Raw genomic sequence first — 14,266 nt, forward strand, 5'->3', positions numbered from 1 at the left:
ATACAAAAATTCCAGAAAAAAATGAAAAATCTTTAGGATATTTAAGACTTAGTTCAAAATATTATACATTTTGGTAGTTTTTTTTTTTTTTGAAAAAATGGGAATTTTTAAAGCCCTATAGTCTAAGCAAGGAGAGTCGTTTTCTCTTTTCTACCTTCACATAAATAGCTGGAAGATATACAAAAATAATACCATCGGCAAGTTCTCTTGCCTTTTCACAATGCATATACAAATATAACAAGCAATCATTCACTGAAACAATGGCAAGAATATAACAATTCTTAAACTGATAAACCCTTGCAAAAAGCACTGGATTGATTTTTATACTAATGTACCAGATTTAATGATTTTATTCAGTTTTCTGGAACATTTCATAAATGAATTTTTCAAAAACAAATTGTATTCCGTACAGGGTAAATAAGTACAAAACCTATGTTTAAGCATGCTTCAACATTTTTATGGGGAAAGTAACAAACACACAAAAATCAATGGCATACATTTGTCCACGTCAATTTAGCAAAATGAACATGTACATCTATTTGTTGATAACAGATTTAAAAAAAATATTTAAAACATTTTGCAATAAACTTACAGATCCTTTTTGGCATCACTTTTGGAATTGCCCCTGGTGGATAAGGATGAGACTCACTCAAGTGTATTTTCTGAGTTATAAATTCATTAGTAATGTCTTCAACTACTCGATGAGGTTTTTTCAGCTCAACCTTGCTTGGATTTGCACTGTATAGAAAAATGCAATGTTTAAAAGATTTAAAAAACAAAAAAAAAAAAAAAAAAAAACTGAAAACAAGAGTTCACAGATATAGAAGGAAAATAATTGAAGGACTCGGGGCAAAAGAGTGATATGCCACATGATGTGAAATTTTCAGTAGGCCAATTTCTAACTTAAAAAAAATATTTGTAGAATTTTTCAAAGGTATTATACATTCTACGTTCTGCAACACTAAAACCAGAAATGTATTTCTCCAATTATTTCTATTCTCCAATTCTTCTCTTTCAATTTTAGTTATGAGAAACAAAAATTTCAATCAAAAAGTCACTCCTTGTGGCTTGTCACATTTCTGCCCCAAGCCCTTCAATTTCACATAGTATAAATATGGGACAAATCATCAAAAAACATGAAGTAATAGATTGGACAATATTTAGAGAAAAAACTATGTTGAGCCTTGCAAAAGTGAGCAATAAAATGAGAACACATTTTTGCTTGGTTAATGATATAAAATATGCAGAACAATAAATAAATATTAATTTAAGTCATTTGCATGTAAAATTAACATATTTGTTTAAACCTGGCTGAATTAAAATCATGTGCTTATAAAAACTTAAGTTTAGTATAATAAGCAGAATTGAGTTTTTATTATTTAATACCATGTGGACAAGATCATTTTTCGGGGGGAAAAAACTTTCTAAAGAAGACTTTTAGCAGCAATTAAGAGACACCAATTACAAATTGCATGCAAAGCAAAAATTTTGTGTTTTGAGACATTATTGCAAATTGGAGTACACTGATATGCAAATTGGCCGATTACACTAGTCAACAAAAAAGAACTTTTTGTCTGCATCCTGGTTTGAAATAGTCAATTCCTGCTAATTTTGGGACAAGAAAAACGAATATGAAAGTGGATTTTTTTTATTAGCTCTTGTTTTCAAGGTTCATAAAAGCCCACTCTGGAGAAATACACACAGCAACCACACATTGATTTAAAGGTAATGTTAAAAAGGAAAAAAAAATTCTCTTGTGCAATAAATGTTATTAAATAGGTCCTCTTTTATTAAACCAGGGCTGTCCAACTGGCTGCCCGTCAACACATATTGTGCGGCCTGCCAACTTCTTATTCGGCATACTTCTTTTTTCGACATTTTGTGGTATCAAGAAGCATCTGAGACTACTGGTCAAGCCGGAATCCCCAAAATTTCCTCTTGATCGCTCTTTTACTCCTTTCATTGTATTGGGAGAAAAAGTCACAGGACAGCTACAGGTCAAGCAGTCTTACCCTGCAAGCTGGTGTTTCAAACGAATTCCTAGAAATAGTATTGCCTCACGTTGGAGGGGGGAGACAGGGAGGGAAGAGAGAAACATTTCAGATAAGCAAAACCTGCCTGCAATTGGTTAAACATGAAGGCCCCATTTCCTAACTAACTCTACTTTTGTTGATTTCAAAAAAGAAATTTAGAGCTTGTTATCGTCAATACTTCTCTCTTTTCCGTTGATCTGACTTGTTGCAACGAATGTTAGGTTCTCGGATAAGCTTGCAGCTTTTTTGGTTATGAAGTAAATCTTTCTTGTACTGCAGATATATTTTTTGGGAACGTGTGAAATCTAACTTTATTGTTGATTTCATCCAACAATGAGTAAAAAGCGGAAGACAGATAGTGAGAATCGAGTGTTCCAAGACCGCTGGGAAACCCAGTATTTCATCACGAATAGAGAGGACAAACTCCAGTGCTTGATTTGTATGCAAGTTGTGGCTGTGCGCAAAGAATATAATGTCAAAAGGCATTACGCGAGTTTTCACGAAAAGAGCCACAGTAAATATCAAGGAGAAGCAAGATTTCTGGTAGTTTCAGAACTGAAATCAAAACTGCAAAAACAAACTGGGATGTTTACTCAAGTAAAAACTGATCAGCAAAATGCTTTGCATGCTTCGTATGCAATTTCACTTGAGCTTGCTAAAGCAAAAAAACCTTTCACTGATGGCGTCATTGTTAAAAAGTGTGCTGTAGAAATGGCAAAAGCATTTGGTGATAGCAAAATGGCTAAGCATTTTGAATCAGTTCCAGCTGCTCATCAGACCGTCCAACGAAGAGTTGCCGAAATGGGTGACCAAATACAACAGAAATTGTCCTGCATGATTAAAAATGCTGCTATTTCTCCTTGTGTATCGACGAGAGTACAGATCAGTTGGACGTCAGTCAACTCTTGATTTTCATTCGCACTGCTAAAGAAGACTTTGAGATCAAAGAGGAGCTCCTTACCATGTGTTCTCTTCACTCCACAACAAAAGGTAGGGACATATTTGAAGCAGTGATGAAAGCAGTTAACAGTGTCAGAAGTTTTGAAAAGTGTTCGGTCGTAGCTACAGACGGTGCAAAGGCAATGGTAGGGCCAATGATAGGACTGATTGGATGTTTGAGAGAAAATGGGAATGAAATGCCCTGCACTTCATTGCATTATTCACCAGCATGCTTTATGCGGGAAATCGGTGAAGCAAACTGAAACCCTCAAAAAGGTTGTGAAAGTCATCAACGTGATCAGAGGCGGCAACAGGGCTCTTATGCATCGGCAGTTCCGCAACTTTTTAGAGGAAATTGAAGCAGAGTACGGAGACCTGATTTTGTACAATCAAGTAAGGTGACTTAGTGCAAGAAACTGTCTGAAGAGATTTTTCGAATTGAGAAAAGAAATCCCTCTTTTCCTTCACCAGTTTTCTCCATCAGAAAACCTTAAACAAGAACTTTTAAGCATGGATTTTTCACGTCACCTGGCATTTCTAACTGATATTACTGGCCATCTCAACGATGTGAACTTAAAACTACAAGGAAGAGGTCAACTGGTGTCTGACCTAATGACACACATCAATGGGTTTAGAAACAAGCTCAAAATTTTCCATGAAACTTTGGGAAAAAATAACTTATCTCACTTCTCCAGCTGCAGTCGTTTGGTGTCAGAGTGTGACGATGCGCTGGATTTTTCTGAATTTTGCCTTGAGTTGCAGACTATTATTGATGAATTCAACACGAGATTTTCAGATTTTGAGACCATCAAGAATGACGTGGCTGTTTTGTAACCCAGTCACAGCAAGAATTGAAGAACAACAGGCCAACCTACAAATAAAGCTCTGTGATCTCCAGGCTGACCCATTCTTTCAAACAAGAACAGAGAGGGGGCCCGAGCTCTTTAAGTTGCTTCCAACAGAACGGTTTCCAAATCTGCATGACTTTGGACTGAAAATAACTTTCATGTTTGGGAGCACATATTTATGCGAAAGTGCTTTTTCGGCGATGAGCTTTATTAAGAATCGTCACAGGAGCTCTCTCTCCGACAGTTAATTGTTAGACCTTCTTCGGCTGGCAACGACAAACATCAATGTTGACATTCCTGCCCTTGTAAAGAAGGCGGATCGGCCTCAGTTATCGCATTAAAATATAAGCAAATTGTTTTATAATCCTTCTGTTTCATTGTTTTATAATTAATAATTCAAATATTAATTGTTATTGTATAAGAGGTAAGAGGCTATTGTTCAACTTTTTCAAACTGCGGTCCGTGACCAGAATTCTGGCCCTTGGGCTCTTTGCAGTTGGACAGCCCTGTATTAAACAATGCTTATTTTTCAGAAAGCAGTGCTTGCTTTTGGCTTATTGCTGTAAACGGTTCATCTTTGATTGCTTTTTGTACGTCAAAGAAGGACCATCTCTTGTAATAATTCAGCAGCATTTGGTGAGCATTAACTCAGCCCAATGACCCTGATTGTTGCCCCTGCATTCCATTGTAAAGATATCTTTGAGAAACCTTTTCTTATGCTCACTTGTCAAAGCTTTAGTTTTTAACACTTTAAGGTCTATGCCCGAGCGTCACTCAGGTTGCCATTTTTGGCGAAGTGAACTAAGCCCGAGATCCTCTCGTGGTCAGATTTCCACTGTCTTAGCTATAAAAGTACGAGTTATATACGTTTCTAGCCTTTTTGGATATTTTCTACAAACGTTTTTCTTTCAAAAAAAAAAAAAAAATATATATATATAGATGGCAGCACCAATCAAGAATAACTACATGAAACGTGATTGAATTGGGAGTCATTTATTAGAGTTCATGCAAGCGTTCGGTAGCCATATTTGTTGCGTGTTACAATGTCTCGTAAACGACTTTTAGATTTATCAAATGCAGATGATTTGGCAGAAGTGAGAGATATATTAGCCTGTGATTCTTTGTCAGAGTTATCGGAACAAGATTCAGATGACGATTCAGATTACCAGCCCCCAAGGAATGCAGAATTGCAGTTCTCAGACGATGATAATAGTACAGGTAAATATTTATGAAATTTTGCTCTTCAGCGATTTTTGTGTGCTATACTTATTTTTTACAAAATATTGAGAGCCTGTATTTATTTATTGTTTTTAATTTTACAGGAAGAAACGGAAAATGTTTTGCCAAACTCAGCTACAGGTGATCCAGTAGCATCTAAATCTCGAGTACTGAAGGAGAACAGAAAAAAAGATGAGAAGGATGACTCTAAATGGAGCACAAATGATATTCTGCCACAACTACCAGTTTTTGAGGAAGAATCTAAAGTGACTGCAGCAGTAGATAAAGATTCTACAGAACTAGAGTTTTTCAACATATTTTTTGATGATACGCTTATACGAAAAATCAAAACCGAAACAAACAGGTATGCTGGTTCCACCATTGAAAACTTGAAATGGCAAAATAAATTGAAGAAGTGAATGTGGGGTAAATGGGTTGCTGTAAAACTGCAAAAAATGTACTTCTTTTTAGCAATTGTTCTGCATATGTGTGTAGTGAAAAAAACCTTCTATATCAGACTATTGGTCAACTGATGTTTTCCTTCAAAGTTCATTTACGCCGAAGCTGATGAGTCGTGACAGATTTCGTTCCATTTTTTCATGCTTCATGTAAATGATAACTCTACATATATTAGAAGAGGTGAACCTAATCATGATCCCTTGCATAAAATAAGACCAATTTATGATTTTATTCGAAAAAAATGCATTGAATCCTTTTATCCTAATCAAAATCTGACAGTCGATGAAGGCATGTGTCCTTTTTGAGGTCGAGTTTCCTTTCGTGTTTACATGAAGAATAAACCTAATAAGTATGGACTCAAATTTTATGTATTGAGCGATGCAGAAAGTGGATATATACAGAACATTGAAATATATACAGGTAAACACGGTGACACTGATAACAGTATCAACTCTCTTATGCTGCGTCTGTGTGAAATGTATCTTGACAAAGGGCATACCATATTCATGGATAGATTTTACTCGAGTCCTAATCTTTTTGATATTTAGTGGTCCAAAAACACTTTAGCAGTAGGAACAGTTATGAAAAATCAAAAGGAATTACCAGAAGCAGTAAAAAAAAACCAGCCTAAAAAAAGGTGACATGATCTTTCGACGCAGAGAACATTTACTTGCAATAAAATGGAAAGATACAAGAGATGTATATATTTTATCGACAAAACACAAAGCAACTAGATCAGATGTCACCGTAAAATCTAAAGTTGGCCCAATAAAAAAGAGCAAGCCTGATGCTGTTTTGGACTACAATGTAAACAAAACAGGAGTAGATCGAGGGGATCAAATGCTGTCATATTATCCTTTTGAAAGAAGAACATTGAAATGGTGGAAAAAGGTTTTTTTTCACCTGATAATGATGTCTATCACGAATTCCTTCGTTTTATATAAAAAAGTGAAGTGTGAAAATGCTGAAAATCAACAACTGAGCAAATATATAAGAGACATTGCTTTACAGTTGGTTGAAAAAGCAGGCTCAATAATGAATGAAAGCCAACCTGCAACACCAGTTGACAGACTTTTTGCGAGACATTTTCCAAAGCAAATGCCGCCAACAGCAAAAAAAGATAAACCTACGAGAATTTGCAAAGTTTGCAGCAATAAATCAAAAGTACAAACTGGAAAAAGAATAAGGAAAGAAACTCGAACTTATTGCGAACCTTGTGGTATTGCTCTTTGTGCTAACCCGTACTTTGAAATGTATCATACTAAAGCAAATTTTACCAAATAATGTTTTTTCGCAAATAAAACCTTTTCTTAGATATTTGTTCAAGATTTAGGTAAGTTTTTAATTAAGTCTATGCAAACTTTTATGCTTAAAAATGATGTTTTCCTATGTGGAACTTTTTTTTTAAAGTTTCAAACATGGTTTTTTCGATAAATTCTTATTAATAATTGATTGTCATTTCATTGAAATAGTTCCTTTATTATGAAAGAAAACATCTAGAAGTATGTAATAAAAAAAAATTACTTAAATACACATCTTCCAAGTATTTTTAAAAAAATCAAGCAAAACGCCAAAAACCCCCAGTTTGGAGGGAGATACGCGGTCGAAATAGCTCAGACCTGAAAGTGTTAAGCAAAATATCCCGAAAGAAGTGAACAAAATAGAGTTTCAAAGACACATCATTCATCAATGGTCACTGAACTTCCGTTGGGATTGTTTGACCAACCGTTTTTAGTTCTTGTCTTCTCTGCTGCTTAAAAATACTTGTAATACAACCCTTAAAATTTCCTAGGTGTGTTTTCTTCCCTCCCAATTTTTTCTTCAAAACCAGTGATATTCATAATTGCGCATATTTGAAGAGTTGTTAAAAATTCTTTTCTTTTCCTTAGCTTTAATATATCTTGGAAATTTCCTTGTAAAGTGTTGGAAAACCATTTTTGTTCTCAGCATTCACATCTTCATTATCCCCAGTAAATGAGCATGGGTGAAAGCAGAAATGGGTGGATCTACTAGAGGCTGATTTTTGAGCATTTCTCTTCTCAGAATTTAAATTCCTTGAAGTTCATTGCTGTTTTATGTAGTGAGATTTTGTATCCCAACCAGGGGTTGAAGTTTAGAAGACAATCAGTCCCATGAGGGATGTTTCTGTTTGTCAGGAAAAATGAGCATTAGAGAGAATTCTAGAGACGTACTGAATACTCGGTAACTACTCGGCCAATTTGACGAGTACTCGGTACTCGACCAAACTTTGATCAGATACTCGGCCAATACCGAGTAGTTATAAAAAATAGAATATTGTTAAGACAGATTTTAGAATTAATAAAGGAGTGCAACCATATAATATACTGCAATCATTTACAATTCAAATTTACAAGTCAAATTTAAATTTTGAGAATAATGAAGTTTGTTATGCTTTAATGGAGTAAATCTTTTCAATGTCTACAAAGTTGATAAAACTTATGTATTAAAAATGGAGCAGTGTAAAAAATATGAAATTTTTATATTATTATGTTTATATTATCATGCCCAATATTTTTTTAACTAGGCATGAAATATAGAGGTAAACAATATGGAGGGGGCCCCGGAAAAGTCATTTGTGACAGGCATAAAAATTTCTGTGCACACCCACAACTAGAACTAAAATAGATCGATATAATTTGTTTTAATTCCAACTTGATTAATCATACTTATTTGTTTATTTTTAATTTTGAAAATTACCTTTTTATAAAATTTTTGACACAAACAAATTTTTTTACAGAATGCGTAATTAAATTTCAGCCGGAATTTTGTTTTAAAAACTATTATATGGACATGGAGGTCTATGCTACTATTTCAATAAGTTCGAAATTCATCACGTGTGTGTCAATGGTTCTTCTTAAAACATAACTGGAACTCGGTAATCGGTCGAGTAGTGAAAGGCCAAGTACTCAGTACTCGGCCAAAATGCTACTCGCTACATCTCTAGAGAATCCACTATCCTAGTTGGCTCTGTATCTTGAAAACTAGAGCTAATCCGAACTTTTAATGGTGATTTTCATGTTTAGCGAGGAAAAATAATTTGCAAGTAGCCATTTTTGAGCCGGATGCATTTTTGGTGTTGACTAGTGTTATTGACTAATCGGCCAGAGTTAATTTAAATGAACAAAGTCATTGAAATGGGGGAGTTCAATGAATGGGTCAAAAGAATGAACGATCCTCTAATGAACGGATCATTAAAACGAACGACATTCCCATCTCTACTATAGACTAATACATATTTGCTTACGCTGTTTGTTGTTCCTCTTGTGTAAATAAACTTCGAGATTTTAATAACTCTTTCTTCAATTTGGATATCTCTTTGTCTTTCTTTTTTAACTCATGTTCAAGATAAATTGCTCTGAACATGTTAACTGGCCCAGTGCCACCCATGAGTAAAGCTTTCTCATTTTCTGGCAAATCAAAAGGAAGTTCTGAAAGAAAATTAAGTATTGAGTTAACTTTTGGATAGCAAGAAACACAAAAACTTAGACAATACATATCACAAAAATATAACATAATATGGCAAACACTCTAACACTATTTCTTCTTGCATTCTAAAAAACACAGATTTTAAATTATTCTCAGATTTACTTACTAATAAGTAGACCATAATGAGGGTAGTTTCCAAAATTTTAAATTATTTTTTTTTCCTGAAAGAGCATGCTTAAAGACATAGGATTTAACAACTTTTTAAATAATTTGACAAAGTTTAATATTAACAATTGTTTTAATCGGTGCACAGATTGAAATTCATTTTTTAAGTTTCTGCACATGATATCACAAGTGATGAACTGCCATTCACTGATGCCATTAGCGCACAGTGCATATTATCATAACCTGGCAACACGGTTGACAGCAAAGCGTAAACATTTAGCACGGCAATGGAGTAGTGAGCCGAAGTACATCACTTGTGACGTCATAAAGGCCATGCTTTTTTTCTAAAACCAGACATTTAAAAAAATGAAATAAATAACTGTTAGGAAAATAAAAGTTTTTTCTGGCTCCATGTTATTATTATTATATTTTTTGCTTATTCTATCAATTTCAGTGACTAAAAGTAGTATTACTGACTGAAGGAAACAACCCCATTATGAAACAAAAGTTGTGAGCTGATAACCGCATCGTTTTGAAATCGGTAAATTTAACAATGCTAAATCAAATTTTAAAATTAGTTATATGGGAAATTTATCACTAATTCATGAGTTTCTTTACTCTTAAACAATATATAAATAGGTCGAATCCTTTACCAGAAGAAAATAATTTTGTTACCCAATAAGATAAAATTATTCATTTTTTTAAAACTGTAATGTTTTCATTTTTTCTTCAAAGCTGATATGGAATATCAAACTAAAAATGAAAACATACCTTAATAATTTATAAATGAAAAATTACACAAATAAATACATTGAATTAATTTTTTTTAAAAATGGATAAAATTAATAAATAAAATTAATTTCAAAAAATACCTTGTACATTCTCAGCTTGTGAAGATGGATAAATAGTTTTCGACTTTTCTACTTTCCTAGACATAAAATAAAAATACATCTAGATATGATAAAATTCACTTTAAATTGCAAAATTTTCCAACATTTTTAAAACACCGATATTAGACTCGCCAAAATAATTCATAAACAAACAATATATTTAGGAATTACATAAACCAGAGTTTCCCAAACTGTGGTTTGCAAACCCCCGGGGTCTCTGAGATCCATTGCCAGGGAGTCTGCGGTGCTATCCAGCTAAAACGTTAAATATAATTGAGATTGAAGGATGAGTAACGATGTTCTAATTCAATAAGAAAGCACATTTATGAGGAATAAAAATTGTTTGCTTAATAAGTACATGCAGGATGCAGCAGCCTCCCCCCCCCCGGAACTCTCAGAAGTGAACACACTACACATTAATTAATTTTGTGTGCATGACGAAGTTCATATTATTACAAAACTATATTACTTAAAATGCATACATTGAGGCACATTTTTAGAGCTGGGATATTGTACTTTAAATGAAACTTCTGCTTCAAAGTTTTCAAGACTAAATTAAATAATCAAAATTCAAAATTTCAAGCAAAGGCTGAAATAGATCAAATGCTATAGTTTGCAGTCGATTTAATAATTAGGGAGAATCACTGTTTTATGAATTTGTTGCATAATATGCTTGTGTTTATTCAGCAAAATCATTTGAAGTGAAAGTAAATGTTTGACACTTGAGATTTTCATACAGCCACCAAATGTTAGGCAATTATCTTTTCATTCTGTCCAAATTGTCAAGGTCTAAAATGTTTAGTGCTCAGAATATATTGATATTATTAGCATATTTCATACTATATTGAACCTGCACCTGCAGGACTCAGTTGATGCAATCAGTATGGGGTGAACTGATGAATAAGGAGTGGTGAGCAGGGGCGCAGCAAGGGGGGGTTTAGGGGTGAACCCCCCCCCCCTAGAGGGTTATGATTTTTTTTCTTACTAAGGTCCTTATAAAGGTTCAACTATCAAAAAAAAAAAAAAATGAATGCACGAAATTAATACACTTAAATAAGATATATTCTTGTGTACACTGCAGAGCTTAAAACCAGATCAAAACAGGAGGTGTACAAAAGATTAGAAAACGACAGGTGATGTGAAGGGCAGTTGGAAAGGAATGTGCACTGCAGTTTCGCTTCCAGGAATTTGCACCTCACGGGAAAGATAGAATAGGTGTCACTACTTGACGAGTCTGAAGAAAAGGGTAGGAAGCGTCTTTGACATTACTCACACAGGATTAGCTTCGCACAGCCAATACCCCCGGAAATCCCTGGAGCAGGACTATAGATATTTACATTGTCAGTATTATAGGGTCTTGTCCCTGGAGTGTCGTCTCAGCTATACACCAATAAGAGAGGACAAAGGAACAGGAGGGAGGTAAACACAAAATTTGAAACTCGGACATGTGACTGAGATTCCTGGTTCATTGAAAGTTGTTGTCCTTGAGGCTCAAAGAGTTCAGATTAACCAGCAACCGTTTGCAAGACCTTTTACTTCCCAGTTAGTTTTCCGCAATCAAAAATATAGCTTTGAACAGCAGATAAAGTTTTTTTTTTAAATTGGTTGCTCTGAGAGGTCTCAGCAAGAAAACTGCCATTGTGGTTCATCGCTGCTGTAGAGTTTTATGAGTTCTTGCGCAATTTCGCTATTTTGATGGATATTAGACGATTCTTCGGCCAGCCTGCTCCTACATCTTGTACAAGCTCAACTTCAACTACTTCAGGTATGTTTTACTTTTTAAAACTGTTATGCAATAAAGAAAAGAAAATAATAAAGTGATAGGCATAAGCGAAAAGTTTTTTTATTTTTAAATTCTTCTTGTTCTGTTCTTGTAATCTGTTCTTGTAATTTTTGATTTTTTTCTATTGACTGAAATACTCTTAGCCCATATTCGTTTCTCATAAGTCAAATCCTTTTTTGTTATTTGTTAAACTAATTTCAAATGAATATTTAAGCTAGTATTTCTTTTCACAGGTAATGAGGAAGGAGGGAGAAAAGAGGAACGGACTCCACTCATTTCGGTAACGAAAAAAAGAAAACTTGAGGAGAATGAAGTCTCACCAGATTTACGTAGCCCGAACTCATCAATGACGTATAGTTCCGACATTGGCTTGTATATGGAAAAACAGGTAAATTATGAAGCTTGTTGATACTGTATGTGTATGTTTTTGAAAAGTATTTATATTTCAGGAACTTATTTGTTTTTTTTTTTTTTCAGATTAATGATAACACAAGGAAGGAACTTCTTTTGAGCCCTTGGAAACCAGATTTGAGCTTTAAATTTCCCTCATCTGGACCAAGAAATTTGAGATTTGTTTTGAAATAGCTTGGTGAGAGGGACTGGCTTGTATACTCGCCATCTGAAGACGGAGCATTCTGTAAGTTTTGCTTCTTATTTAGCACTACGGTTGGGAAACAGCTTTCGTGCCCAGGAAAACTAGTGAGACAGCCATTCAGAAACTGGAAGGACGCTAAAGAAGTTTTCCGAGAACATGAAAAGGCAAAATACCACTCTGATTGTCTTCAAAGAGCGGGTGAATTCTTAGCCACATACATGGAAAAAGTTCCTAGCACTGAAAAGGCTTTAGATGTGGGTAAGTTAGCTCAAATCAAGAAAAACAGGGAGCAGCTGAAACCCATAATATCAACAGCACTTTTTCTTGCCAGAAGAGGATTGGCGTTTCCAGGTCACAGAGATTCTGGAGCCTGTTTGGAGAACGAAAAATCAAAAGAAGAGGGGAACTTCAAAGCTCTTCTGAGATTTCGTGTTGAATCTGGAGATACTCTCTTGAAGAACCATTTAGAAACAGCAGGAGCTAATGCCACATATACACGCTGGCAGATTCAGAATGAAATCATAGCATCGTTCAAAAACATTATCATCAGGAAGATCGTTGAGCAAGTAAAAAAGGCTCAGTGGTTTTCGATTCTCGTTGACGAAACGACTGATGTCAGCACAATTAAGCAAATGACTTTCTGCGTCAGATTTATCGAGAAGGGTAAAGTGCACGAAGAATTCTTGCAGTTTATCCCAATCACTGATGCAACTGGAAAGGGACTAGCTGAAACAATAATCAAAACCATAAATGACCTGAATTTCCAGCCCCAATGTATAGTTGGTCAAGGTTATGATGGTGCAAGGGCTATGAGTAGAGACATAAAAGGAGTTCAAGCACTCATACAACAGACGTACCCACGAGCTCTGTATGTACATTGTAGCTCGCATTGCTTAAACCTTTGCATATCTGATGGATGCTCTGTTCTATTAATAAGGCATTGAATTGGTGTCATTGAGCGAGCGCATAATTTTTTTAACACCCCGAAGCGGCAGGCAGCTTTGGCAGTAGAGATTCAAGCAATCGAAACTGACAGAACAAAAAAAGAAAAGTTGAAGAGAATCTGTCCCACTCCTTGGATTGAACGCCATTGCGCGGTAACAAGCTTTATTGAGCTTCTACATCCTCTGCTTTTAGCTTTGGAATGAATAAAAACGTGGGTTGACACGAAAACAGCCACTGAAGCCCAGCTTCTCCAGAGTGCAATACTAAAATGTGATTTCTTGGTGAACCTTTTTGTGATTGATCATGTATTTTCTCTGACCTTGCCACTCAGCTTATATTTGCAGAAAGAAAATCTGGATCTTTCAACTGCAATGAAATCAGCCATGATCGTCAAGAGGAAACTTGAGAATATAAGAAGTAACGCTGAGGAAACATTTTCTCATGTTTTCGAAAAATCAAGTGAGCTTTGCGTTGATTTGGATGTCCCAATCTCTAAGGAAAGGATGGTATGGCGGCGGGCGAAGAGAGATAATGTCCCAGCAGATACCGTTGAAGAGTACTTTCGACGCTCTCTTTTCATACCTTTTCTGGAAAACACCATCCAAGCTCTTTATGAGAAATTTGAATCTCACCAGAGAATATTAACACCCTTCCAGTTTTTGATAAATGATGACATAAACGATGAAGTCACTTCTGATCTTATGAAACTAGCAGACTTTTATGAGCTTGATGCTTCAAGATTACACGGGGAAATTATTCTTTGGCAAGAGATCGTAAAAGAAAAAAAACCAAAAAATGCAATTGAAGCTTTGCAACAACGTTGATTTACTTCGTACAATAAGGTCCCTTCTCATCATTTTCGCCACGATTCCGGTCACTATATGTACCTCTGAAAGGTCGTTTTCCTCTTTAAAATTATTGAAAACGTACTTGAGAAACAAAAC

General features: G+C 35.0%; 1 protein-coding gene across 1 annotated transcript in view; it reads right to left on the reverse strand.

Annotated features, from left to right (window-relative positions):
- The window catches only part of LOC129230219 (uncharacterized), a 140,716-nt gene that overhangs the window by 13,292 nt on the left and 113,158 nt on the right, over positions 1–14,266 (reverse strand). The window contains 3 exon segments of the mRNA XM_054864621.1: positions 593–738; positions 8,763–8,946; positions 9,982–10,037. Of these exon segments, the coding sequence (XP_054720596.1) occupies positions 593–738; positions 8,763–8,946; positions 9,982–10,037 (386 nt within the window).

The sequence above is a fragment of the Uloborus diversus genome, chromosome 9 (assembly GCF_026930045.1).
Source record: "Uloborus diversus isolate 005 chromosome 9, Udiv.v.3.1, whole genome shotgun sequence".
Classification (NCBI taxonomy): Eukaryota; Metazoa; Arthropoda; class Arachnida; order Araneae; family Uloboridae; genus Uloborus; species Uloborus diversus.